This window comes from Diabrotica undecimpunctata, chromosome 6 (genome assembly GCF_040954645.1).
Source record: "Diabrotica undecimpunctata isolate CICGRU chromosome 6, icDiaUnde3, whole genome shotgun sequence".
Lineage (NCBI taxonomy): Eukaryota > Metazoa > Arthropoda > Insecta > Coleoptera > Chrysomelidae > Diabrotica > Diabrotica undecimpunctata.
Window position 1 is genome coordinate 43,221,696 of NC_092808.1, and position 26,948 is coordinate 43,248,643.

Sequence of the window (26,948 nt, forward strand, 5' to 3'; positions counted from 1 at the left end):
CCTCCAAAAATTATATGAACAAGCTAAATTATGTAGGTAATGTCACTTTTTGAACCCCAAATAATATGCAAAAAAGTTAACGATTTTTACTCCTCGGCTTTCCCCTGTAAGTTCCCCTTCGTAAGGAGAGAAAAACGCAAAAAAATCGATTTACCAAGAATATGTACGCCGTAGAAAAAAGTTTCAAATAAAAAATGTAGCTGATACAATCTCAAAAAAAAAACTGACCATTGGGTTCATTGAATGCACCAGTAAAATTTGATCCATTATCGGACATCAGCTAAGTAGGTTTACCCCTGCGACAAATGAAACGTTTTAAGGCTGACAAAAAAGTTTGAGTTGAAAGGTCTGATACAAGTTCCAAGTGCAAGGTCTTTGTGCTGCGGCATATAAATAAACATATATAGCCCTTATAAGTCTTGCAGCTACGCCCTCGCATGTCCTTAAGAACAAACGGACCAGGCTAATCGACCGCAGTAACAGCGAAAGTAAATGAAGGCTGTACACGGGCTGCAGGAGGATCACCCATTATTGGATTAACATAAGAAGGATGAGCCTTGAAACAAATTACACAGTTACGAACAACAGCGTTAGCAGTGTTTTTGCCATGAATTGGCCAAAATTTTTCCCTCATGAAGTATTGCTGAGGACCACAATTTAATAATTGGATGTGAATGTCCTTAAAGAAAATTTTGGTAACATGATAACTGGAAGAAAGTAGGACAGGATGCCTTTTATCATGACTAAACAATGAATTTCTAAGTCTACCTCCTACACGAAGAAGACAACCATTATCAATGAAAGAATGTAAAGAAATAATATTAGACTTAAGATGGAGAGATCCCTTTGATGGCAGTGTTTAAATTTCAAGCTTAAAGGCTTGATTTTAAACTGCTGTAACTAAATATCTTTCGGAGTTTTGAATTCCTTAGACGAGAGAAAGCCAAACTGTCTAAGCGAATGATTTGAGTATTTTACTTTATGAATTAATTTAAGCATATTGCTAAACTGCACTGCAAGCGGCTGAAATTGGAAAAACGATCAAAAGAAAGTAATTATATAGTAGGTGATATTTTCATTAATATGGATTCTATCTTTAACTCAGGTAGATCCTTATTGTATTGAACAGGTTGAAATGGTGTATCAAACAGATTCACAGAAAAAAAAACTGGGGCCTTCCCACCACAAGCTAGAAAAATGTAGAAGTGAAGGTTCAAGGCCTCTGGTGAGTAAGTGGGAAGGATTTTGCTTGGTACCAATATGAATCCGCTTGCTGAAATTGGTATTGGAGACAATTTCTGACACTCGGTTTGCAACAAATGTTTTAAGAAAGTTTGGTGGTTTATTGATCCATCCAAGAACTATAGTGGAATTTGACCAGAAGAAGAACACATTATAAAATTGAATAGTCAATGAATCAGTAACCTTGGCGGCTAACCTAGAAAGAATAAGAGCTTCCAATGTTCTAGCTTTTCGCACAAAAAAGAATATATGAAAGCTCCATAGGCTTGTTTTGAAGAATCAGAAAATCCATGCAACTCAACTCAAGTCTAATAGCTTCTCTGGTACAGGAAGATCCAAAGGATCGTAGATTTGTGCAATCGAAGAAAGGATTTAACGTTTAGTAACCAACTTAGATGTGGGATTATTTACATGATACATGAGGGTATCTGACTCATAACTCCATAGAATATCTAACCTTCTGGTTATCTCTCCAATGCGAAGAAAGTTAGAATCATTAGAACAGATAGAAGACAAATTAATACTATCAATGATGTTAGGATTATTAGAAACCTATTTACGAAATAAGTGAGAGATCAGAAGAAGAATCAGATCCTGTTAGAAGATCATCTATATAGAAATTTAAAGATATGATCTTCGATGCTTCAACAAACCCTATTGTGGCAGATTCTATTGAAAGTTGTAGAAGACGTCTATTAGAAAAAATGAAGCAGCTGCAGTACCATATGTAACTGTATTTAGCTGATATTTACATAATTCTTCTGATTGATCGAAGTGCCATAAGATCTGTTGGAGGTTTCGCTATTCAGGAGCAATGAGAACTTGTCGGTACATTTTGACTATGTTCGCAGAAACTACAAATGAATGCTGCCTGAAGCGAAGAAGTATTAAAAATAAGTCGCTTTGTACATTGAGGCCAACCATTTGAAGATCATTTAGTTATAATGCAGTAGAAGAAGTGGAAGACCCATTCAAGACCTTTGACCCCAAGTCAAAGACGATACGAAGCTTAGTAGTCACACTATCTTCCTTTAGAACGGCACGGTGTGAAAGAAAGTTAGATATACTTGAATAAGGAATTGAAGGAGATTTTGACATGTGTCCTAAATCTATATACTCTTGCATGAAATTTGCGTAAGCTGATTTAAGAGAGGAATTGTTTTGAAACCTTTTTTCTATATTATAAAACCGTTTAGAAGCACATTGACTGGAGTCACCTAATTTGTTCGGAGATTCTTTAAAAGGAATAGAAACTATGAATCTGCCATTGGAACTTCTTTTAAATGTTGAGATGAAGTGCTGTTCGCACAGCTGTTCTTCCTCTGACAATATAGGCCTTGAAATAGAACACTCCTTTATTTCCTAAAACCGAGAAAGTTCCTGTGACTCCACATTTTGAGAAAAATTACAATTAATATTATTTGTATGAGAAATTGGCAATGGACCTAAAACGATCCAGCCAAACTTAGTTTTTTAAGAACTAGAATATTTTGCCCTAAACAAATTAGACCAACTAGCAGAAGATCTCAAAACACAGCAGAACCAATTAAGAGATCAATCTTAAAAGGTTTAAAGAAATTTGGGTTTGCTAGATGTATACTTTGAGGTATACCGAATCAGTTGGTATCCAAAGAAAAACTTGAAATTAGGTTACATATTTCTTCTACTACCAAACCAGAGATTGAGAGATTGAAATTAGAGTAAGTTGCTTGAATAGAGACCAAACAATTTGAACTTATACATAAAGGTACCTAACTGATACCAGAAACAGCAATATTCACACGTTTCCTTTTTGTACCCAACTTATTGTAAAGTTTTTCAAAAATAAATTTGACTGTGAACTAGAGAATAAAATGACCATACACGAATGATAATGACAATGGGTATCTCTAATAAGAACAGTAACTATTGACAGCAATACCTGAGTATCAGAAAAACAAAAAGAAAGAGTGATGGAAGCATTTGGAGGCTCCACAATATTCTGAGCAGAAGAAGCATGCTGTGGATTTGAAGGTACCCTTGAAGCATGTGAACAACCAGAAAACTCAACATAAAGTAGTGTATGATGCTTCATACCACATTTTTGATATTTTCCGTATTTACAGTTTTTATTTATATGAATAAATATTCTGTTGAAACAAATGATTTTGCACTTCTGTTATTAATCACTCTGCTAGTATTTTATGTGATTTCTCATGTTTATTGATTTTAAATGCTCTATTTTCTAATATGTTAGCTCTTTTCTTTAAAAACTATAAGAGTTGATCAAATGTATGATCAAATGTATGCTTAACTGAGTCCCACTCACGTTCAGAAATAGGATCTAGCTTACTACATACTATATAGGTTAAAGAACGTAAATTGTTGAGGTATTGTCTATCAATAGTCTCAAATGAAAAGAGTTGTTTTTATTTACTGTTGGCAAGTTGAATATTGCCTTTACGTGACTGTAGATTAAAAGATCTTGATTTGCATATCGTTCACATATAAGCTGCCATGCAAGACTAAAATTTGTAGAAGAAAGTGGCAATGGGCTGATAGCCGTTGTTGCATTGCCAGAAATGGCAGATTTTAAATAGTGAAATTTGTGAATTTGACTTAAACTACTATTATTAATAATTAGAGAGTCAAACGAGTCATGAAAGTCTAGCCAGTTATCGAACTGGCCTGAGAATTTAGGCAGCTCTATTGTAGACAATTTAATGTTGCCCTTGTTATCATTATTTTAACTATTTTGACTTGAATTATTTTCTAATTCAGATGATTTATCTATAACAGATTTTTATATTTTCTAAGGTATGGGTGCGAGACATGGGTGTTAAAAGCAAAACTACAATATAAATTTTAAATATGGGAACGAAGAATATTATGAAGAATTTTTGGAGGAAAGTTGACAGAAATAGGATGGTCCAAATGAGTTGAGCAGCTAAATGTTGATTTCCGGTACAAAGAGAACTGTTGAATATTTTGATGGACCAACAATACTTTGCTTTTCTGATGTATGAATGCCAATTTTTAGGTTATTACTTGAAATTATGAATTATATTTTTCTTGTAAATAACCAAATCCGGTGAAGAAGAACCAAACCATGAAGGTCAGACTGTAGATTTGCGCTGGTTATGAACTTCTTGTTGAATAATAAGAAACATGTTTATCACTTAAAGGAACACTTTATTCTCTTTTACAATGTTGCCATTCAGGAAATGTTGTGCTAATTTTCGCTTAATTTAAAGTTTAGATAGAGCTTGGTTAAAATATGTTACCAACTTCAAATTTTATAGAAGCGTTTCCAATTTAAATGTGCCACACCAGGAGTTTATCAAAAATTTCAGGTAGACAAGTCGAAATACTTTGAGTTCCACAACTTTTACAGTTTTTGAGAAGAAACAGTGTACATTTAAATAATAAACCGAAATATATAGAAGAAGTGTACAGTGGTCTGTTAATAGCTGTAAGTACAGTTTACAAATTGGTAGTAGTTTGATTACAAACATTGTTTTAATATACATACGAAGAACATTATTTATATTTCGTGTTTATTAATTATTTAAAAAACTAGTTTCAACTCTTGGCATTATATTGCCAATTACTAGATCGACTATTTACTTTTAAATAAACAGAGTCGAACCTACTCAAATTAAAATTATTCATCAATTAATCCCGATCAGCAAAACATTACTTATTCTACCATCACTAAGCAACAACCATTAACAAAATTCTCAACAAAAATCCGACCCATAATTTTACCGGCAGTAGATGAAATATGAACAGAAGAGTACACCATTGCAGTAGGAACTATAGTCCATCCAAAAAATGTACTGTTCTCATCCAAAATGTCAAACGGAAGAATATGCATCTACCTTTCAAGCATACAAGTTGTAGATGATTTTCTAAGTCAACATGGTGAAATTAAAATTGGAGAACATACAATCAAAGCACGTAAACTAATTACACCCGCCAATAGATTAGTTTTATCCAACGTATGCCCATCTATACCCCATGACATAATCGAACAGTCTTTAATCAATCTTGGTTTTAAATTAATGTCTCCGATTTCGTTCCTCAGAGCTGGAATGCAAGACCGCAATACAGCCATGTACTTAGTTTTCGAAGACAAGTTTACTTTGCACCTACAGACAATTGTACACCTACACCTACACCTACTGTACCCGACTCCGTCCTCATTGATTTTGAAAATATTCCGTACCCAATTTTTCTTTCCCATAAACTAACTTGTTACAAATGCCACCAAGCTGGTCACGTTTCCTCGGACTGTACCTCAAATCCCTCTTATCTACAAAATACTCAAAAGCCCCAAACGGAGGAAAATTTTCTTCCACAAATACCATCCACTAGTTCCGAACAAAATCAAATTACACATGTAAATGACGACTTTCGAAAAGAAATGGATGCTCAAGTCAGCACTGATACCGATAATAAAAATAAACGATCTTACCCGGAAGTGTCATTCTTAACTTGCTCCACTCCTACAGAAACCATACTAACAGAATTCATGAAACCAAAACCAGTGCAAATTAAAAAGAAGAAAAATTATCAAATTAGACAAATCCACTTCAAAAACTACTAATATTGAGTCGTTATTACAACCATTTAAACAATTTATCCAGGATGCATCATTAGAACTGGCCCTAGAATACACACAGGATATACACGTGTTAGCACAAAGAGCAATTAAATCTAGAATTACAACAATCAAGAAAAAACTACTTAGCAAAATAAACCAAGATTTTAGTATTCAGGATGACACCTCTGAAGATACTGACGCATCACAGGAAAATACTCCTTCCAACGATAAATAAAAAAAAAACAAAAAGTTAACAAAATGGCTATTATTCAGTGGAACATTCAAGCCGTATTTAATGTTCAGCCACCAGTACCTAATGAAGAAAGAACAATAAAAACTGTGCTATGTTTGTGATATTCCTCTGACATTCAACACATTATTGATGATTTACTAAGTGATCTCAAAAGTGCTCTGAACTAAAGTAAATGTGATAAAGTGAATAAGTTTCAATAACTAACTAAATTGTACAATCTAATATAAAAATAGACTTAAGTTCTCAATTGTAATTATGTAGTTGTTATAAGCAAACATCTAATTTTATGTACAACTCTTCCTCGCCAATAACCTTTCATGGTTGGCGCTGTTTACTTAATAAAAAAACATGTACCACACTGTACAAAAATGCATGAAAGTATTAACTAAAATTTCTTCTTCTTAAAGTGCCTATCCGTTCCGGTCCGGATCTTTACTTTGTTTATTGCAGCGAGGAACAGTTCAGTGGTAGTCGTGTTATACCACTTTCGTAAATTTTGAAGCCAGGAAATGCGTCTTCTTCCCGGTCCTCTCTTACCATTTACCTTCCCTTGGAGAATCAGCTGGAGAAGTCCGTAACGTTCTTAATTTCTCATTACATGTCCTAGATATTTCAACTTTTTAGTTTTGACGGTAATGAGAATTTCACATTCTTTCCCCATTCTACGCAGGACTTCCACATTAGTAACTCTGTCAAACCAGGATATACGTAAGATGCGCCTATAACACCACATTTCGAAAGCTTCGAGCCGATTCATAGATGCAACAGTCAGTGTCCACGCTTCCATTCCGTAGAGCAGAACTGTGAATATGTAGCAGTTCAATAGACGGCAGTTCAATTAACTAAAATAAATTTTATATATTTTTAGCGTCAATTGACTTTATAGTTCTTTTCTAGTATTAATTACATATATTTTTAAAATTTTTTTACTAATTTACAAATTTTTATTATTTTGATATACGAGTAATAAATACGTTATATTTAATTACGTCCATTTCTACATGAAGCATAGTGCAATTGCAAATAACTTATTGCAATTTTGCAGTAGTATTAGAACTTACTTTATATCTTTGTTACAAAATAATATTAAATTGAACCCAAGAAGCAAACTGTAACAAAAATTCTATTTGTACAACTCGATATTAATTTAATTCTGAAGGTATATACTTAGCTCCTATTTCTCGAAACACACTAAACCGATATAATTAAATATAAAAGAAGTCAGAAAAGTGCTGGGCACTTACTTGACGGTGAAGTGTTGAACGGTTTGGAACGAATTGGAAAGCACCTGCAGAGAGTTTATGAGACAGAACATCGGCTAGAGAGGAGCTTTAGAACTCTTTAGGAAGCTTTATTATAATTGTGTTTGTAAAAAGGTCTAAAGGATGTGTACAACCTCAAATACACATGGAGATTTTACACGCTGGTATTTTCAAGAGAAAATAGTGTAACCAGTAAAGATAGCGATTTAATTTTATTTTCTAAAACTTTTGGAATTGATTAAAAGAAAAACAAAAGACAACGAGTATTCTCTACATATAGTACAAATCTATATGTAATATAAAAACATGCATATGATCAAGGATTTTGTTATTCTAACTATGAACAACTATGATTATCTTTAATAAACTAATGATTATAAACAAATGAATAAAATAATTATTCCGTTAATAATTGAACCGTTTTTTTTAAAGAGCGTAAGTGACAAAATCAAAACTTTTGAGAAACTAAAAAAAACTACTTTTAGACTGAAATAAATTTTTTATTCCGAATTTAACTGTATTTTCTCAAATTATATCTTACATGATTAGATTACACTTTTAAAACAATCAATAGTAATTTTTGTTTATTAAAGTGTATTTTTATGTATGAGAGAGTAATAAAACAATAAATTATGTATGCAAATCCCTAAACTGTTGATACGGGTGACTCAATGAAAAACAGATATTTGTCAACAAGCTTACAGAAGTATATAGGAAAACAATTTTAAATTGAGTATGACCACCAGGTATAAAGGTTGGAGCAGAATAGAATACAACAGTTGTGAGAATTACTAATCCCTAAATTAGGTTGCCAGTGTCGGAGTGATGGAGGTTAACAGATACTAATGAATTTGCAAGAAATGTAAGATGTTTATTTTATTGGTTATATATAACCAATAAAAGTTTAATAAGTACCTACCTATTTGCAAAATAAAGTTTAATTCTTTAGATAAAATAAAACGTTTTATTTTATCTATTTGCAAAATAAAGTTTAATTCTTTGCCTATTTGCAAAATAAAGTTTAATTCTTTAGATAAAATAAAACGTTTTATTTTATCTGAAATGAGTGCATTCCACGAAGTAAGGGTTTCAACAATCAAACATTTAATTCTTTAATTCCAGGAATCTACGACAGTAATTGACTAGATAATTACCTTCTAAACTTATTCCACAGAAAATGTGATAGTGGGTTTTTCCATTTTGTATATAGGAAGGTCCAAGTGGCGTATTCAAAATTCTTAACAGTTCACTAAAAGTAGGTACTTCAGTTGCAAGGTGCAGTTTATTGTGTATACTAGTGTTATGGAAAATTTGGAAGTGCCGTGTAAACGCCGAAAAATTGGTCCTCTAACAGTTAATGAAAAAACATTAATATTTAATTGTTTTAAATCATTTACAGACAAACGTTTATGTGAAAGTGTTGATGAGACCGTTGAGTTAGTTAGCAGTACACTTGGTGTTGGGAAATCTACGATTTACACAGTTATTAAAGAAGAGAAATGTGGTAGTTTTCAAATGCCACGTAATGCTCCAGGGAAACCAAAATTTCAAATAGAATATCATTTTAAAGAAGGACTTCGACGGAAAGTGCATGAATTCTTCTTTAGACAAGAATTTCCAACATTGGATAAAGTTCTTGTCTCAGTTCGAGATGATAAGGATTACCCAGAAATGAGTCGAAGTACGTTATTTTAAAAGAAATAGGCTTCCGCTGGAAAAAGAATCCCAGAAAGTCTATTTTATTGGAAAGAAGCGATATTGTCATATGGAGAAGACATTTTCTAAGAACCATAAAGGAAATGAGAAACCAAAAAAGAAAAATATTTTATCTTGATGAAACATGGATCAACGAGGGTCATACACCAAATAAATTTTGGCAGGATGAAACTGTTACAAGTCACAGGCACGCTTTTGTAAATAACTTATCTACTGGTTTAAACCCACCATCAGGAAAGGGACGCAGGCTGATAATAGTACACATTGGCAGTTCAGACGGTTTTGTTGAAGGTGGTTTATTAACTTTTGAATCAACTCGTACCGGTGACTACCATGAAGACATGAACGCTGATGTCTTTCAAGAATGGTTCGAACAAATGATAGATCTTCTTCCTAAGAACTGTGTAATAGTAATGGATAATGCAAGTTATCACTCCAGACTTATAGAAGGACTGCCCACAACCAAGTGGTTAAAAAAAGACTTGCAGAATTGGCTGAGTTCAAAAAATATTACGTACCATCCCGGATCTATAAGAACGGAACTTTATTCGTTGTGTGCCCTTCATAAAGAAAAATTTAAAAAATACGAAATTGATGAAATTGCCAAAAATCGTGGAATGACAGAACTTAGATCCCCACCATATCATTGTGAATTAAACCCGATTGAACTGGTATGGGCACAGATAAAGAGTGAAGTTTCAAGAAAAAATACCACTTTTAAAATTCATGATGTTAAACAGTTGTTTTTGGAGGCCGTAAATAATGTAAAACCTGAAAACTGGGAAAAGGCAGTAAATCACACTATTAAAGAAGAGGAAAAAATGTGGAAGCTGGACAATATTACTGATAAAATGATCGAGCCAGTTATTATAAATCTTGGTTCTGAAAGTTCATCTTCTGAATCTGATTTGGATTTGTAACAAGTAGCTGTAAGTTTTATATTAATATTTTTATTCATCTATTTAACATACCTTAGACGGTTTTAAAAACTAGTTTTCTCTTTTGTAATTTTTAAAAATTAAAAAAATGTGAATTTTTTAGAACCCTTTTTAATGTAGGCCAGTCAGTTCTAATATAGTGTGTGATAAAAGAGGTCACTTTTGTTTACATACACATAACACTTTATAACACTGAAATAATTCATTTATTTTTTGCAATTATTCAAAGTAATTTTTCAATTAATCTTGAGCACGCCCATGGAGTGGTCGGAGCTACCAGTTAAAATTATGCTAATTACTCTCTCGTTCATAAAAATAAACTATAGGTAATAATTAAAAAACTTTGCTCACATACGCACTTTAAAAAAAATTGAAATTTTAATTACAGATTTTAATTGAGAATTACAACAATGAAAAATACTAAATTTTTTTTTTAAAGTTCTCAACAAATTTTTCCCTTCAGGAGCACGTCCTTAAAAATTATCCTTCATTGTCTTCCTCTTCACTGAAATCACTTTCATTAAAGTCTTCCCTGGTTGTTGGCCAATCAAATAACGCTTCATAGTATTCAAAGTGTGTTTTGCCATAAAAAAGTGTGGCTGACAGGACTAAGCCTTGTATTGTGTTGTGAGCTTTAATATAGCCTTTTTTCTCTTTGTCATAAACAAAATGGAACAAACTACTTATGCTGAAATGTACTTTTCTCTCTTTTGGAATATGCTTTTCTTTAGTTTCAGAGGAAATACACGATTTTTTGTAGTGTTCTAAGTGGAAACTTTTAGAATCTAGCATATGTGATGGGTTCACTTCCATTACAGTGAATTTATTAGTTTTTGAACTTTGTATTATAAGCTCAGTAACTTTTGGTGTAATGTAAAAATGCGGTCATGCAATCGTGCCAAAGTTCCTGTCACAGGGAAGTAAGCTGTTGCCCCTTATAGGTAAGAACTGTTCAACTTTGTTGAATCTGCCACTGTCTGTCAAATAAGGCAAAATCTAGAAAGGGCCTGATTCTTATTTTGCCCGCCACAGTTGTCTGCAAATAAACGAAGCTTTTTAAAACGAAGTTTTAGTTGTTGGAATGTTTGATAAGAAGCTGTTCAAAAAACTACAAACTTCATTGGGACCTTTATGATCTAAGCCTTCGTGATACAGGTAAATGTTACTTTTACCAGTCTTTAAATTGTAGATACAAAAGACAAGAACAGAAACCTGTCTTAAGTAATACAGTTGCTGTACTGGTATTTTATTTAGACTGATAGTTTTCATGTAATCAAATGCTATTGATAACACGTTTTCGTCCTGTTTTTATTCTTCAGATTGCTCGTACTTAAGAGCCCTGTAAAACTTTTTGCTCCTTTTCTTATGAGCAAATAACTCGTGCGACTCTATTTGCTACCTCATTAAGGTGGGGTGATTTAATTTTCAAATTTAGTTCCTCGCATTTACAACAGGTCTCTACCTGAGGACGCCCAAAATGATAGTTGAAATTGTTTTTAAAGTGTCTTCAATATACTGTTGGGCTTACTTTAACATCTGAGTACTGTTTACAAAACAAAGTCCACATTTTTTTCAAGTTAAAATCTGAACTTAGGTACTACATCTTTTTACCCGAGTAGTGTGACTCTTTAAGTGGAAAGGACCTTATGTGGTTACTTAAAATATCATGTACGTTTTGAGGAAGGGACCTACTTATACTTTTTCCTCTTTTATTTTCTGGCGTCTGCCCTACTATTTTCAACTCTTATACTCTACGAACCCTTTATTACTGACATTGAGAACTGACATTAGTGCTTTTAAACATACTTGTGTTCTTTCTATATCTGATATAACATGATAGGTGAAAGTATGTGAAACTCTTGGACTGTTTTATTATTACTTTTTGATTAGGGCGTCCTCTTTAAATGTTGTTTACAACATTTTACATCTTCGAGGCTGTTGCTATAGTCATGTAGTTTTTAGTCGTGTTAAACCATTTGCCCAGATTTTTTAAAGAGAAATGTCATGAGAAATGATTTTTGTCTTTTTAATAGCCAGTACCCGTAGAACGTTCTTCTCTTTTTGGTTCGCTTTATCATCTCAGTATTGCTTAAATTCGTACTGCGATTTTTCTGCGATACACCCAGAGCTTAAAAGCTTTTATTTTTTGTAATGTTCACCTCAATTCTATACGTAGTACAGTACTGACAAAACATAACATGCCATAAGCAGTATTTTTAGTCCTAAGCTGAAATCTCGACTACAAAATACTTTTTCATTTTTATAAATGTGGTCCGATTTTTTTTTATTTCGAATGTTTATTTTAACAGCAGCGTTGAGAAACTGATATACTTATGTAAAGATAGCTGTAAAGCTTTTATAAATATAAAAAAAACACGTACACAAGGACACAACCAAAAAGACAAATAAAAATTATTTACTATATAGTTATTTAAAAAAGTCATTAATTCGAACAATGGATGTAAGGGTATCTAGAGGAACAGACTTAATTGACTTTTTCGAGTCTGATTCCGACTACAAGTTTTCTGCTCAGTATCGGGCTATGTCTGCTGCGTTTATATTTTTGAGTCATATATCATCGAAGGTGCATTGTGATGAAAAGAGTTTGCATTTATACCCCATTTAATGAGGTTAGGTTTTAAAGACTCAAGTAGGTTTACATTCACGAAGACGAGTTCAGTCCAGGTTCATTCTGGAAGGTGGCTCTGTGTGTTAAAAATTAATTCTGGGAGTTCGACGCTAGCGCTTTTCCAATATTTTTTATTTATTTAAGCCATCTGGTTCACAGTGGTTCCACAAACTCGTATAATTGGCCTCTTTTATCCAAGGTTTGAATGAGCTTTATTCATATATTGATATTTATTTTCGTATATTCTTAATAGCAAAATTTCATTGTTTAATGCTAACGTTAGTGATTGTGAATTCGACATCATAGCATTAAGGGAAACGTGGTTACGCAGTGATGTTTCGAGTATGGATTGGTTACAAATATTTTTATATAGTTGTTGTTTATTTACCTGATAGGTTAAGTTTGGTAGACTTTGAATATTTTCTCGATTGCTTAGGGCAATTTGATTACTTAAATAATGACTGCATAGTACTAGGCGATTTCAATGTTTCAAGGTTTATAGATAATGATATGTCTGATTTCAAAACTTCGGTAGTTTTAAGTTTTGCGGGCTCTACTGGCCTTAGACAATTTAACAATGTTGTTAATCACTTGGCTGCTAGAGTTGGTCTTATCGCATTTTAGTTGTGAAGTGAAGCATGATGACTCACCTCAAAGTTTAGAAAAAAGTTTTATCGATTTAAAAATCATTGTAATTTGCTTGAGCTTCAACGGTTAAGACACCTTGTCAAATCAAAAATCAGTTTGGCATACAATGTATAATATGTCGAGAATTTTCAAATTGCTTTATCCATCAACCCCAAGAAGTTTTGGTCGTACATACATTCGAAAAATAATAGTTCAAGAATTCCTGGTGTGATGAAATATAATGGCATTACCACCTCCGACCCACAAAATATTGTAAATGCGTTTGCAGTATTTTTCAAGAGTGTTTTTCTGTCATCAGATATTAATTTCACGGCTAACTCTTCCTCAGTTAACGCAGATTACTTAAATTTTTATTCTATTTTAGAGTCTGAGATAATTTTGGCTAGTAAGAAATTGAAAGACAAAATGACGTGTGGACCTGATAATATTCCATCATTTTTGTCTTTCAAAATTAACGGCATATATCCCAAGAGGGGCATCAGCAATAGTGAGTTGTGTAGCGGTTTGGACGTAGTATCATTAGAATCTAGACTACTACACAATCTACTTGACTGCCCTGATATTATTCGACAAATAAATTTTAACGTTCCATCTTATTCAGTGAGAAATTCGATTACGTTCACAAATACACAAGCTAGAACTAATTTTATGTTAAATTCTCCTCTGTTTCTCATGGGCAACTATTATAATTCCTTAAGTGCTTACTGCGATTTATTTCACTGCAGTTTAAAGCAGCTGACTACAATGGCTGAAATCTACCTAGGTGATTGAGTAGTTTCTTTATGTTAAAGTAAAATACTCGAAAAATGTGTTATTTGGTTAGTACCTATGAATTATTAATATTTCATTTAACTTTAGTATTGTATTTTGTCCTATAAATGGATTCTGTTGGACAATAAACGCTATTATTATATATTGAGAGACGCATCTACGGTCTTCTTGTAATCTGAAACCATCTGTTTGATACAGTAGGGAAGAAGAGTGGATTTCATGCAATCAGTAGTTATTCTACATGTTTAGTTTAAGGCAGTTGTGATTTGTTGCGCGTGTCTAGATCTACTATACACAGGACAGTAATATTTTCCTGCAAAAATACAACGCCTCAGCTGTTGACTTTAAAACTCGTGGATTTGTACCCAATTTGCTCACTACAAGTTGCCGGAGAATTTTTTTTCTCGTGGAACCTTGTGTTTTGTACTATGAGATTGGTGTTTATATGTCATCTAGTAAGACACTAAAATATTCTGTCTGTCAGTATGGTCCAAGTATACTTTCTTTCAGGATACGTTCAATTTCACATGCGCCAAATAGGTGTTGAGATGAAATTGACATACTTGGAGTTTAGAAGGGTGTGGTTTTAAAGAGTTTTGTTCTGAAGCTATTTTCTTATGGCATTTTAAAGTAGTTACTATTTAAATGGGAATAAGCAACAATTAAAGGTTAAAGTACGTTTATTGACGTTTCAATTTCCACTTCGGAAATCGTTCTCAAAAATACAAAACGTTTGTATTTTGAGAACGATTTCCGAAGTAGAAATTGAAACGTCAATAAACGTACTTAGTGTACTCCTCAGTATCGAGTGATCACTCGACACTAAGGAGTAGGTAGATTGAGACCACAGTGCCGTTTGACGGTTTGCCACGAGTGAGAGAAGTAGGCAGATTGAGACCCCGAACTCGAACGGAACGGTATCCTTCTTGAAAATGGCTCCAAAATGGGTACTGAAACGTCGAGCTTTAAATTCTTAACGCGGTTCTTCATGAGAAGTAATTTTCATATATATATATATATATATATATATATATATATATATATATATATATATATATATATATATATATATATATATATCTATATATATATATATATATATATATATATATATATATATATATCTATATATATATATATATATATATATATATATATATCTTTAAGGAATCTTTAAGGAATATGACCGTTTAATTTAATATAAAAAAAGTGCACTCATAAGTGAATGGGATGTTTTCGGTCAATTTGAAGATAAAAAAGACAAGAGTTGTGCTACTTTATCTATTTCTTGAAGACGTTTCGCCCACTGTTTAATGAGCATCATCAGTTCATCTAAAAGAGTGTTATTAGCGATACATCTAATATGAAAAACAATTAAGTAAATGATCTTACCTTTAAAAGATCTGTAGCATTAAAATGTTATTATTGCGAAGAAACATCAAAAATTAATCTACTAAATACTAAATACGATTAAATCTATCAAAAAATGATATTTTTAAAATATTTTTTGATAGACTTAATCAATCAATGTTTTCAAAAGTGAAATTAAAAAAAAATTAATATAAAATTACTTAAATTGGGAATCTTGTACAGACAAGCCTTATAACTAAGTAATTTTCTAGCCAAAACTGATTTTGATGGCTCTATACTATAGTTTCTAGTAAAAAAGAGTCATAACTCCCATTTGATACCGTCGATGCATCGTACCTATATAAGAATAAGCTAGTTACATATTAAAAGTAGGAAACTGAATGTTACTTCTGACGACTTAGGCGATAAGATTTAAACAAAATTCTTTAGGGTTATCTAAACGAAACTGTCAACGTTTTTTAAATTATGTGCTTTATAAACTAAGCTTTCTGTGAGAAAATGTATTGGTTTTAATTCTGAAATTGTTTACCATTTATTTTAGGTGGCCTTCCACAACATTTTATATTAGAAGTATATGATTCTGGGAACGGGCTCTCATTAGCGAATGTCTCATCCAAATTTCCCGTCTTTATCGTGAGCGGTCTCGATCCAGGAAAGTCTCTAAAAATGATTGTTTATGCTGCAAATACTAAAGGAAAAAGTGAACAAATACCATTGGAGGGGTTTACGTTAAACATAGCTGAAAAACAAACTGGTAAGTGTATTTATGTTACTGTGAGTGAATTTTGTAAGATTTCTTAAAATCTGATGCTGGAATTGTTGAAATTTCAAAACCTTTACTTTGGCGCTTTAGTAAGTAAAATCAAACACTTAATTTTGTACTAATAATAATTTCTTGCGTGTTTTTATAAAAAAATGTGTACCGGTTATAATTTAAAAAAATATCGTTGTAATATATTTTCTTAAATTTATAGTTTTGCTGGTTTCGGTTACATATAATATTTTTTCTAAGTCATTTCATTTCTTCAATTTCAATAATGTTTATCTAATTCTTTATGCGGAATAGATTTTTTTAAATTTGTATGAATATTTTCGTTTCCTCCCAGTAATAAAAGCCAGCGAAACATTTTTACCTTCTCCATTTTCCTCTTTATAAGCAATTCTGCTTGTTCATTGGGGGGAATGATACCTCTATGGAAGTTTGCCACTCCGTCTTGTGTCCGGTCGTCCAATACTACTTTCGATCTCTTAGCCTAAATCCTGTAATTCTTCTCAGTGTTTTATCTCTTTACGATTCGAGTAGTGTTGTGGCTATGTCGGGTCTTGTTTCTGATGCATATGTTAATATTGGTTTTATACTGGCTTTACAAATTCTTGATTTCATCTCAGTGTTAATATCTCGGTTTCGCCATACAGTGGTATCAAGATATTCTTCTTCTTCTTCTTTGTGTGCCGTGCTTGTATTTAAGCGTTGGCTATCGTCATATTGACAAGCTGATGAAATGATTCTCGGTCGGCAGCTAGATGAAACAGTTCCTCGACCGTTCGACCTGTCCATTGTCTAATGTTACGCAGCCAGGACAGTTGTTTTCTTCCGACCCAACGTTTTCCTTCGATTTTGTCCTGAATGATTAATCGGAGTAAGCAATATTTAGGTCCTCTCATGACCGAAGTATTGGACCTTTCTCATTTTGATGATGTTGATCAATTCTCGCTCTTTGTGCACGGTCTCTAGCACGCGTTCGTTAGATATGTGTGCTGTCCACGGGATTCTGAGCATGCGACGGTAACACCATAACTCAAACGCTTCTAATTTGTTAAGATTTTTTATTTTTGTTGTCCAGGTTTCACATCCATAGAACAAAGTGGACCAGACGTAGCACTTCAATACTCTTAGACGTGTGGTCAACGTCAGACTTCTACTGCATAATACAGAACGCCAGTTAATAAAGTTTTTCCGTGCGAGTTCTATTCTGGTCAAAATTTCTTCGTCACTTTCAACCCTGCAGTCAATCCAGGTACCCAGATATCTAAAGTGTTCCACCCTTTCCAGGATTTTGTTATCTAATCTTAGTACTGAGTCTTCGATATTAATTTTTCCGACCACCATCCATTTTGTTTTTTTTTGCGTTGATTGTTAAGCCCTTTTCAGTGCATTCGTTGTTTACAGCATTCAACAGGGCAGATATTCTGCCAGTCTAAAATCCATCCAAAATTTTTAATTTGAGTTCATAACTAGTAAAGTAAGTGTTTTTTTTGGAAATTTTTAGTTTACATTAGGATATTCTAACTTATACTCCAGGAAACTACTTCTTTTGAACCAGTTATTTTGTTATCTTTACAAAGGTACGTTACAAAATATGCCCAACTGACTTTTTATATTCTTTTTCTTAATAGTTTTTCCGTTTCTTCTCTGTCCGTATCCTGCTGGATCCTTATTTAATTTTGGAAGCCCTATGATTTAACCGGTTGTACTACAGCCAATTGGTGTATTGTACATCTTTCGGTCATACATGATACCCAGTTCAAAAATATGAGAGCCTGTACCAACTTGTACTATACAGGTCTTGAAAAAGGGTAGCACATGTTGTGGATTAACTTGGTTATCTCGAAAGAGTGTATGTAAAATATGGTTGACTGTTTCTGGTTCTCTGCTACGGCGTTTAAAGCTTAGATTTTCATGAAATAGCCCCATTGCATGCAGGTCTCTCTTGACTGGCACATATTTGGGGAGGAAGCCTATTATGACTCTGAGCTGATTTCTGTTTTTTTTCCGCCGAACTTTAGCCGTATTAGTCCATATCCATCCAGTATACATTTTGGAATGTTATACTTTCTCAGTGAGAATTGCTACCCTTGGAGATTCATGCTTTATGCCGGCCGCGGACTAATATTTTTGGTACTTTTATGGTCTGGATTTCGAGATGTGATGCTAAATTGGTCATATTATGAGAAATAATAATAGGTACGGTTTTCCTCAAATAATTATTGAAGAAAAAATCTTTGGTAAGAAATGACCGGAAAGGCGACGTAATTGCTGGCTTCATAATCTAAGAACTTAGTTTAATATGTCGACCGCAAACCCGTTTCGAACAGCTGTAAACATAGTCAAAATTTCAACAAATAAAATAAAAACAAATGTTTTTATTGGTTTGGAAGGATCGTCCCTCCATAATATTCCTTGTAGGTTTTTGCACTCATCCTCAACAGTAATCATGCGGTACATTTTCTCGATGTCCGCTGTTACGACATATCGGTTGTGGCGAAATCTAATTAGTATTGAAAATAGATCATCCTGTAAGGTAGGCCCGATGCACTGAATGTGGTTCAAAGACAACCCTGATGTAGTCGGTGCTGAACATTCAAATACTACTCGTAGTGTGGTAGTCAAACTTTGTTCACAAAGCACCCCATGATGTGGCATATAGTATACAGGATGAGGATAATCGTTTTCTTCTATCGCAATCATGTGATTAAGCTCTTTGTATTCTTGCATGAACTGAACGTACAATTTACGGAATGATGGATTTCTTTTTAGTTTTATTTCAAGGCTGCAGACAAAAAGAAGAAGAAGAAGAAGCAAACAATCGCCTCTGAACCGATATATTTTGTAGCTGATACTTTGTGACAAGTTCATCACCTATTTTATCGTTGTTTATTCCCAGGTGACCTGAAAATCATACCAGTTTGACACTGTCATGTTTAGTCAGTTTGTTGAGTTCTCCTTGGCATTTTCACGCTAGCCTAGGCTTCATTTTAAGGCTTCTAAGGACCTCCATGTTCGCTTGTCTATCAGTACATATATTGATCATTTTTAGTTCAAAACACATCATCTAAATTTCCCTTGCACAGTACAAGACTGCAAATTATTTGAAATACAGAGATATTTTCTCCTAGTGAAATAGAAATGTGTGCATTTCCACGACTACTAAAGATTTCGTTACGTTTGCGTTTTTATACCCATTATCCATCTATTTACTAGGTATAACACAACATCTTGGGTTATGTGTTTTCTCTACACCATTCCTCTAGTGTGCAGATTGAAACGGGCCTACACCTGGGAAGTCATCATCCTGGACAAAAAGAGTTTCAGAAGCTAGAATCCCTAACGTCTACATTGTAATGTAATGTAATGTTTATTTACGGACTTGCCTGTTTTTACAATTTACCTTAAATTTAACTTAAAATATTACAGCACAGTTTGATTACATAAAAAGGTTTTTTCAATCTTTTTCTTCATAGTACTTAGTAAAAAATGAAAAAAAAAACAAACTAAATTAGTTAAACTTGATCTATCACACTGGTATATATTGTATTGTGAAATGCCTTTATACTTATATGCTATCACATAAGGAGGATTCTGTAAAAAACAGTAAGATCATAGTTATTCGCTGTTACGGAGTCAGAAAGGGTATTTGATTTTGTTTGCAGTCCCCTAACATTTTGATAATATATAATTACACTGTAATTACTTGATGCACATGTACCTTTAGATCGTCTTTTCCTAGATCGGGAAAATTTTCTGGAATATTTGTTGATTCCTGCGTACAATCAAAAGAAGACGTATTAAGCATAATCTCATTATTAATTACATAGTTTCCTTTATGTTGATATTAACTCAAAACATTTTTTAAATATATGCATTTTAAAATAGTTAAATACATTTTCTCAAACAAATTTCTTAATTAAGGCTTAAAAATGGAGAATAGTTAGCATCTTGTATCCGTCCTTCTTAGTTACAGCTAAAGTTATCTCCATAGCAAAAAGGAGATTCCATATTAAAATAACCACAATTAAATGATCTAACATAGACATAAAATACAATAACCAATCGGTTTTTCTATTTGTAGCATTCGAGTCTTGTTCGAACTGGTTTCATAAACCTACCGATTAACTGTAATAAAAAAAAATTATTGAAAAACAAAACAGCTTTAACGAACAAATTGTCATAATCGCCATACTGTAGGAAAAGATAAATTAAGCTGAAATATAATAATTTAAAGTATTTTAAACGCCTTCTTATAATCCTCATTCGATTAAGTAGTAGTTTTACAAGTTTTATGTAAGAGAATTCGATTTTTAAAACTTTTGATAACACATCTGCATCATTAAGCTCGATCCCATAAATTTTGATACTATACTGCTGCCATAATAGACCTTTAATTCACTTGTATATATCACTACGTCACTATCTGTGGAGTACAGAATCAGAAAGCATTAATAAATCAAAGCGATTAATTACTCGTAGCGATCACCTTTCAAATTGCCCGTCTGAGGATTCATTACATAGACACGATTAAATTGTCCTTGTAATATAATTATATTATCACATACTGATATAATTTAAGCCGTGCGTATTATTATTGAGTAATTTGAGAACTGTAGATACTTCATATATGTACATAGAGCAGTCCACAATTCAATTCTCAAAACAAAGTATAAATCCATAATATAAATTTAAATTGTTTCAAAGAATTATAAATATAATACAATCGATCCCAATGATTAATCATAATACGTGAACTATATTGGAACGAAAATGCATTTATTAGAACGGAGAATTTATTAGAACGGAGATGGTGAACAGAGAGACCATAAAAATCCAAAGAGGAGTTAGACAAGGTTGTATACTCATGCCATAACCTGTACTCAGAAGAAACATTTTCAGGAGCTCTGGATGAGGTAAAAGAAGGTATTTAAGTCAACGGAAGAATTGTTAATACTATCCGATATGCTGACGATACGGTACTTGTTGCCAGAAGCGAAGAAAAACTACAAAATCTGCTAAGTGTTGATATAAAAAAATTGTCTTAAAATTAATACAAAGAAAATAAAAACAATGATAATGACGAAAAAGAATACTGCAAACATAAATATATTAGTAAACGACCAAATAATTCAAGCTAAAAAGTTTAAATATCTGGGATGCTGAATACATGAGACTTTGGGCTCAGAACAAAAATTAATGGGTCGATGAAATAACAAACATATAAAATCAGAATTTGGTGTATATTGAAGGTAAACTAAATGCACGACCAAATACTTACCATGTCGGGATAGTATTATGAGGTTTTTTCCTGGTTTTTCCCTCATAAGTTACTATGGAATCACTAACAGCAGATTTTTTACTGTCATTATGGCATGTGTTTGTCTTTTTAAAGACGAATAATTTACATGCTATAATTTTATCTGACGGATATTCTCAAGTTAAAGTTAATTTCATTTAATCGAATGAACTATCTTACAAGTAAAGTCGTCCCAGAAACGCAATCCAACAATATGTCTGAATTGTCAATATAAATGAGTCAGATAACATTAAATTATTAGAAGAATTTTTCACCAAGTAACAAAAAAACAAAATTTGTTTAATTTACTAATGTTTTGAGAACGATTTCCGAAGTGGAAATTGAAACGTCAATAAACATACTTTAACATTTAATCGTGGCTTATTCCCATTTAAATACTAATTCCTTTTTTTATTATTTCATCCATAATCAGGTTGAACAATAGAGAACTTAGGAAATCTCCTTGTCTTATTTCATTGCCAGCTTCAATAGGGTCGTTTAGTTCTTCTTCTACTTTTACTTGTATTTTTTTGTTTTGGTAGATATTTTCAGTTTATTTGTTATGACTTTGGTTGTTAAATTGAGTGTTGTGTTCAGGAGATTAATCTTGTTATTGTAAATATTGTATATGTAAATTATTATTACATCCCATCTGGTTTCGAAATACACTCATTTTACAAAATATTTGATTTCAAATTCAACACGTGGTTTGATAGTTTCCAACACAACATTGTAAAGTCGTTCAGACTAGTAGTATTAATTAAATGGATCTTTGTTATTCCTAATCATATGCAAATCTACATTTTCAAATAGAAATATTATATTTTAACTATAAACTGCTATAAATTTGAAAATGTTAAAGTGTTATAGAAACTATTATACAAACTCACCATTGTTCATGTCGGTGTGATGATATTTCTGCTCATGGTACAGGAAAATTGAAATAAGAATAAATTTGCTCTACACCGGTTTAACTAGAGAACCGTTTACCTGTTGGTATAACCAATTTCCGGTCCCAACTGTCAGATTTTAGAATTACCAACTAACTATTGAATGCTTAATAATTCAGTCAATTTCTTGAATTAATCAATTATTTTATCATCAATAATTTACCTACTTATTATTTAAGTCCCATATTTAAATGGGAATAAGCCACAATTAAAGGTTAAAATACGTTTATTGACGTTTCAATTTCCACTTCGGAAATCGTTCTCGAACGATTTCCGAAGTGGAAATTGAAACGTCAATAAACGTATTTTAACCTTTAATTGTGGCTTATTCCCATTTAAATAGTAATTAATTTAAAATGCCACAAGAAAATAGCTTCAGAACAATATTAAGTCCCATATTAACATATCAGAACTGGAATAAAATATGTAAAAATATTTATACACACCATGACAGATAACTCACACCAACAATTATTTCAAAGAAAGTTTGTAACTTTGTTATACATTTTGATTACAAATGTACATATTTAATTTAAATTACCAAATAATCACTTAAGTTTGTTCTGTAATTTTGACTAAACTGAGTTAGTTATCATAGAAGATGTATTTCAATTATTCATATTGTTACATTGAAATTTAATTATTTAAAGTTTGTTAAAGTATGCCAATATTAACACATCAACTAACTTTGATATCTAAAATTAAAAAATTTTAGAGAAATTTATTAATATCAGCTTATTTCATAAAACTAGATAACTTAACTTACAGTATTTAAAATAGAAGAAAAACTGTCACACTTTAACCTACATTTGTCAAATTTACCTCTAAAATCTAATAAATAACACAAACAACTCATTGTCTCCAAGTAATAGATGTAGTGCTTTCAAATCCTCCCCCTTTTTTAAATTTAATGTCTGTTTCGTCCCCCCTTTTTAAGTGTTTTCTGTGTGTTTAATGTTTCTGTGAAATTTTTAATTTTTTAACTTTAAATACTGGACTTTACAACCATTTGCCACATATTACAAAAGAACTTTATCAAAGAAATTTGATAATTACAAGTTGATAGAATTATTGCACACCCACACATTTTGTACATCTAATCTCATTCATTGTCTCACAACTGTCACCTTCAAAAATAAAATCTCAATAAATAACACACATTTCATAAATATATCTCTAGAATAAATATAAATAACTTTAAAAAACTCAGTGGTATAGAACATTACTTTCATCAAACAAACAATTACATTACACCTATCTCTACTTCATTGGATAAAATCTGTCTCCTCAAGAACTTCCCCGTTTACTGTCAAACAATTACAATAGCAGACTTAAGTTCTCCAATCAACAATACAGGATAGTTTGAACCATGTTCTTTCAACCATCAATTAATAGAGTACCGGCATGTAAGTAATGTTTTATTTATTTGTTCATTCATTAATTTATTACAGTTTAATAGACTATTTTACCAATTTGTGGGTCTTACCTTGTCTGCTTAAACATTTTATTCATTTTGGAAAACCACAGACATGTAATATTGGCATAATTACTGTAATTTATGTAATTTATATCATCTATCTTTGTTTACCTTTATTAGACAACACCCTAATATGGGTTTATTATTTCAGCATTTATTTAACTTTGTATCGAGACCTGAAGATGCTTTGCATATTGTAGAAAGCGAAACCGGTCGTCTGGATAGTTAAATTAAATTGATTGTGAGTAAGTCTAATCTATTATTTCTTTTACCTTTTCTTCTTTTCTTCACAATTTGTCTTTACTTCCTCTCTGAACCATGATATTTTCTTTTTTGATATGTTAGTGTTCGTTACTTTCCTCTCTCCAGGTGATTCTGTTACTGCGTTATTTATGTTATTTTTCCCAGCTTTCCTCGATGTTATCGTTTTCTAATATTTTATTCTTAGCGATTTTTATTGACATTCTTTTTCTGTATAGGTATTCCGTGGATTCCGTATTTAGTCCTTCGACTTTGATTTTTGTTTGTGTTGGCGCCGCTTTCTTGGGTGTGAAGTATTTCAGGATGATACTTATTTTACGTAATACTTGGCTCCTCTTTCTTGTAAAGGAATATTCTCCTATAACAAAGGTAGCATATTTTTCAAAAAGTTTAGATATTACTGACTATTTAAATAATCGTCATATTCTTGTCAATATTTGAAATATAATTTTAAATTACAGTAATTTAAGTCACAAAGTAATATTCATTATTGGAATATTTCTTTACTTATATATTAAAGTCTCTACAATACAGTAAAGCCCTGTTTAAGACTAATATAAAAATCGTTTTTACTAAGAATCGGTATAATTGTTATTTGACAATTAATTCTTCTTCTTCTGGTTCCTATCCGTTTCGGATGTTGGAAATCATATTGGCAATCATGACCTTGCTCGCTGCGGCTCGAAACAGCTCCGTTGAGGTTTTCTTAAACCATGTTCTTAAATTCCGCAGCCATGATATTCTCCTTCTTCCCTGTCCTCGCTTACCTTTGACTTTACCTTGCAATATAGACTGCAGCAGGGAGTAACGGTGCTGATTTCTCATAACGTGTCCCAGATATTGCAATTTTATGCGTTTGATCGTAAACACAATCTCTGGTTCCTTCTTCATTTTTTCTAGAACTTCGTTGTTCGTGATCCTTGCTGTCCATGATATTCTCAGCATTCTTCTATAAAGCCACATCTCAAATGCGGTGGTGTCTGTAAGCGTCCATGCCTCCGCCCCGTAGAACAACACAGAGAAAACATAGCATCTCAAATGTCTCATTTTTGTATCCAGGGATATGTTGTGACTTTTGAAGATGGCGCTCATTTTGTTAAAGACCGTTCTTGCCTTTCCTATGCGGCACTTTATTTCCTGTACATTGCTCCACTGTTCGTTTATAATAGTTCCCAGGTAGCAATACTGTTTTACTCGCTCTATCTGCGTCCCATTAATGTATAGATGAGCCCCATTTATATTCTCCTTGCTGACAATCATTTTTTTGGTTTTGTGGGTATTAATGTTTAGTCCGTACTGTTGACTGTACTCGTTTATTCTGTCCATTAGCCTCTGAAGTCCCTCTAAACTATCTGCTATCACCATGGTGTCGTCGGCATATCTAACATTGTTTACTCTTTCACCATTTAGAAGGATGCCTTCGTCTATTCCGTAAAGAGCCTCGTTAAAAATTTTTTCTGAGTACATATTAAATATCAACGGCGATAGAATACATCCCTGTCTAACTCCGCGTAGTATTTTTATGTGATCTGTTTCTTCTCCGTTAATTTTCATGTATGCGGTCTGATTCCAGTATAGTTCTGAAATTATTCTGAGGTCTTTGTCATCCAGGTCTGCTTCTTTTAAAATGTTTATCATCTTTTGATGTTGAACTCTGTCAAATGCCTTTTGATAGTCGATCAAGCACGCGTATACGTCGCAGTTAACGTCCCTGAATCTTTGAATCAGTACCTGTACTCCGAAAAGTGCCTCTCTGGTACCCACTGCGTTAATGAAGCCGAACTGTCTGTCTGATATTTGTTCCTCGCACTTCTTATAAATTCTTCCATGGATGACTCTAAGAAACAGTTTCAACATGTGGCTCATTAGGCTGATTGTTCGATATTCTTCGCACTTTTTAGCCCCCTGTTTTTTAGGTATCGCTATGAATTCTGATTCTAGCCATTTATCAGGGATGATTCCTGTATTGTATATTTTATTGAAGACAGCCGTGATCCAATTTATTCCTTCATCCTCCAAGAGTTTTAAAAATTCAGCTTCGATATTATCAGGCCCTACAGCTTTTCTGCTTTTCATCCGTTTTATTGCTTCTTCTACCTCGGATTTAAGTATGTCCGGGCCCGTCATTCTCTCTGAAAATGGATGCCTATAATCCGTTCTTTGATCTTGAAAAAGTGTCTCCAAATATATTCTCCATTTGTCCTTCATCTCTTGGGTGTCAATGATTAATTTTCCATTGGTGTCTATGAGTTTCATTTGTGTTCTCTTTTTAAAAGTACCCGTTATTTCTTTTACCTTTTAAATTAATTAATTAGCTAAACAAATTATTTAAGAGAACTTGTTGTTATCTACCCATTTTTATTTTGTAAAATAAGTTTCTCAAACAAATTTAATTTTCGATGTAGATAAAACTTTTGAGATGTCTTCACGAAACACCACTGAGAAAAAATAGTAAAGAAATAAATATTTGGATAATTTGTGCTGACCAAATTTCAACTCTCTAAAACGCATCGTGAATACGTTTTTTGTGACAGCTGATACACTGTAGCGGATTGAATATTATTTATTAAAATGTACAAAGAGTTAATGAAATGATGTGAACCAATATTATTGTCTTTTCCTTATTAGTAAACGACGTATTTGATTTGCACCTCGTACAATTAGTAGATTCTGTTACATATATGCAACACCCTCATCAATTTCTTGTTGTACTATATAGCTAAACAATGTTTTGCGTTATATTCATTATAATTGAATGCCATGTAACGTTTAAACTGTTA

The 26,948-nt window shown here is 32.5% G+C and overlaps 1 protein-coding gene across 1 annotated transcript in view; it reads left to right on the top strand.

The window, feature by feature from the left end:
• The window catches only part of LOC140444316 (nephrin-like), a 368,578-nt gene that overhangs the window by 282,502 nt on the left and 59,128 nt on the right, over positions 1-26,948 (top strand). The window contains exon 8 of the mRNA XM_072536066.1: positions 15,957-16,169. Within this exon, the coding sequence (XP_072392167.1) occupies positions 15,957-16,169 (213 nt within the window). The remainder of the gene's footprint in view (positions 1-15,956; positions 16,170-26,948) is intronic.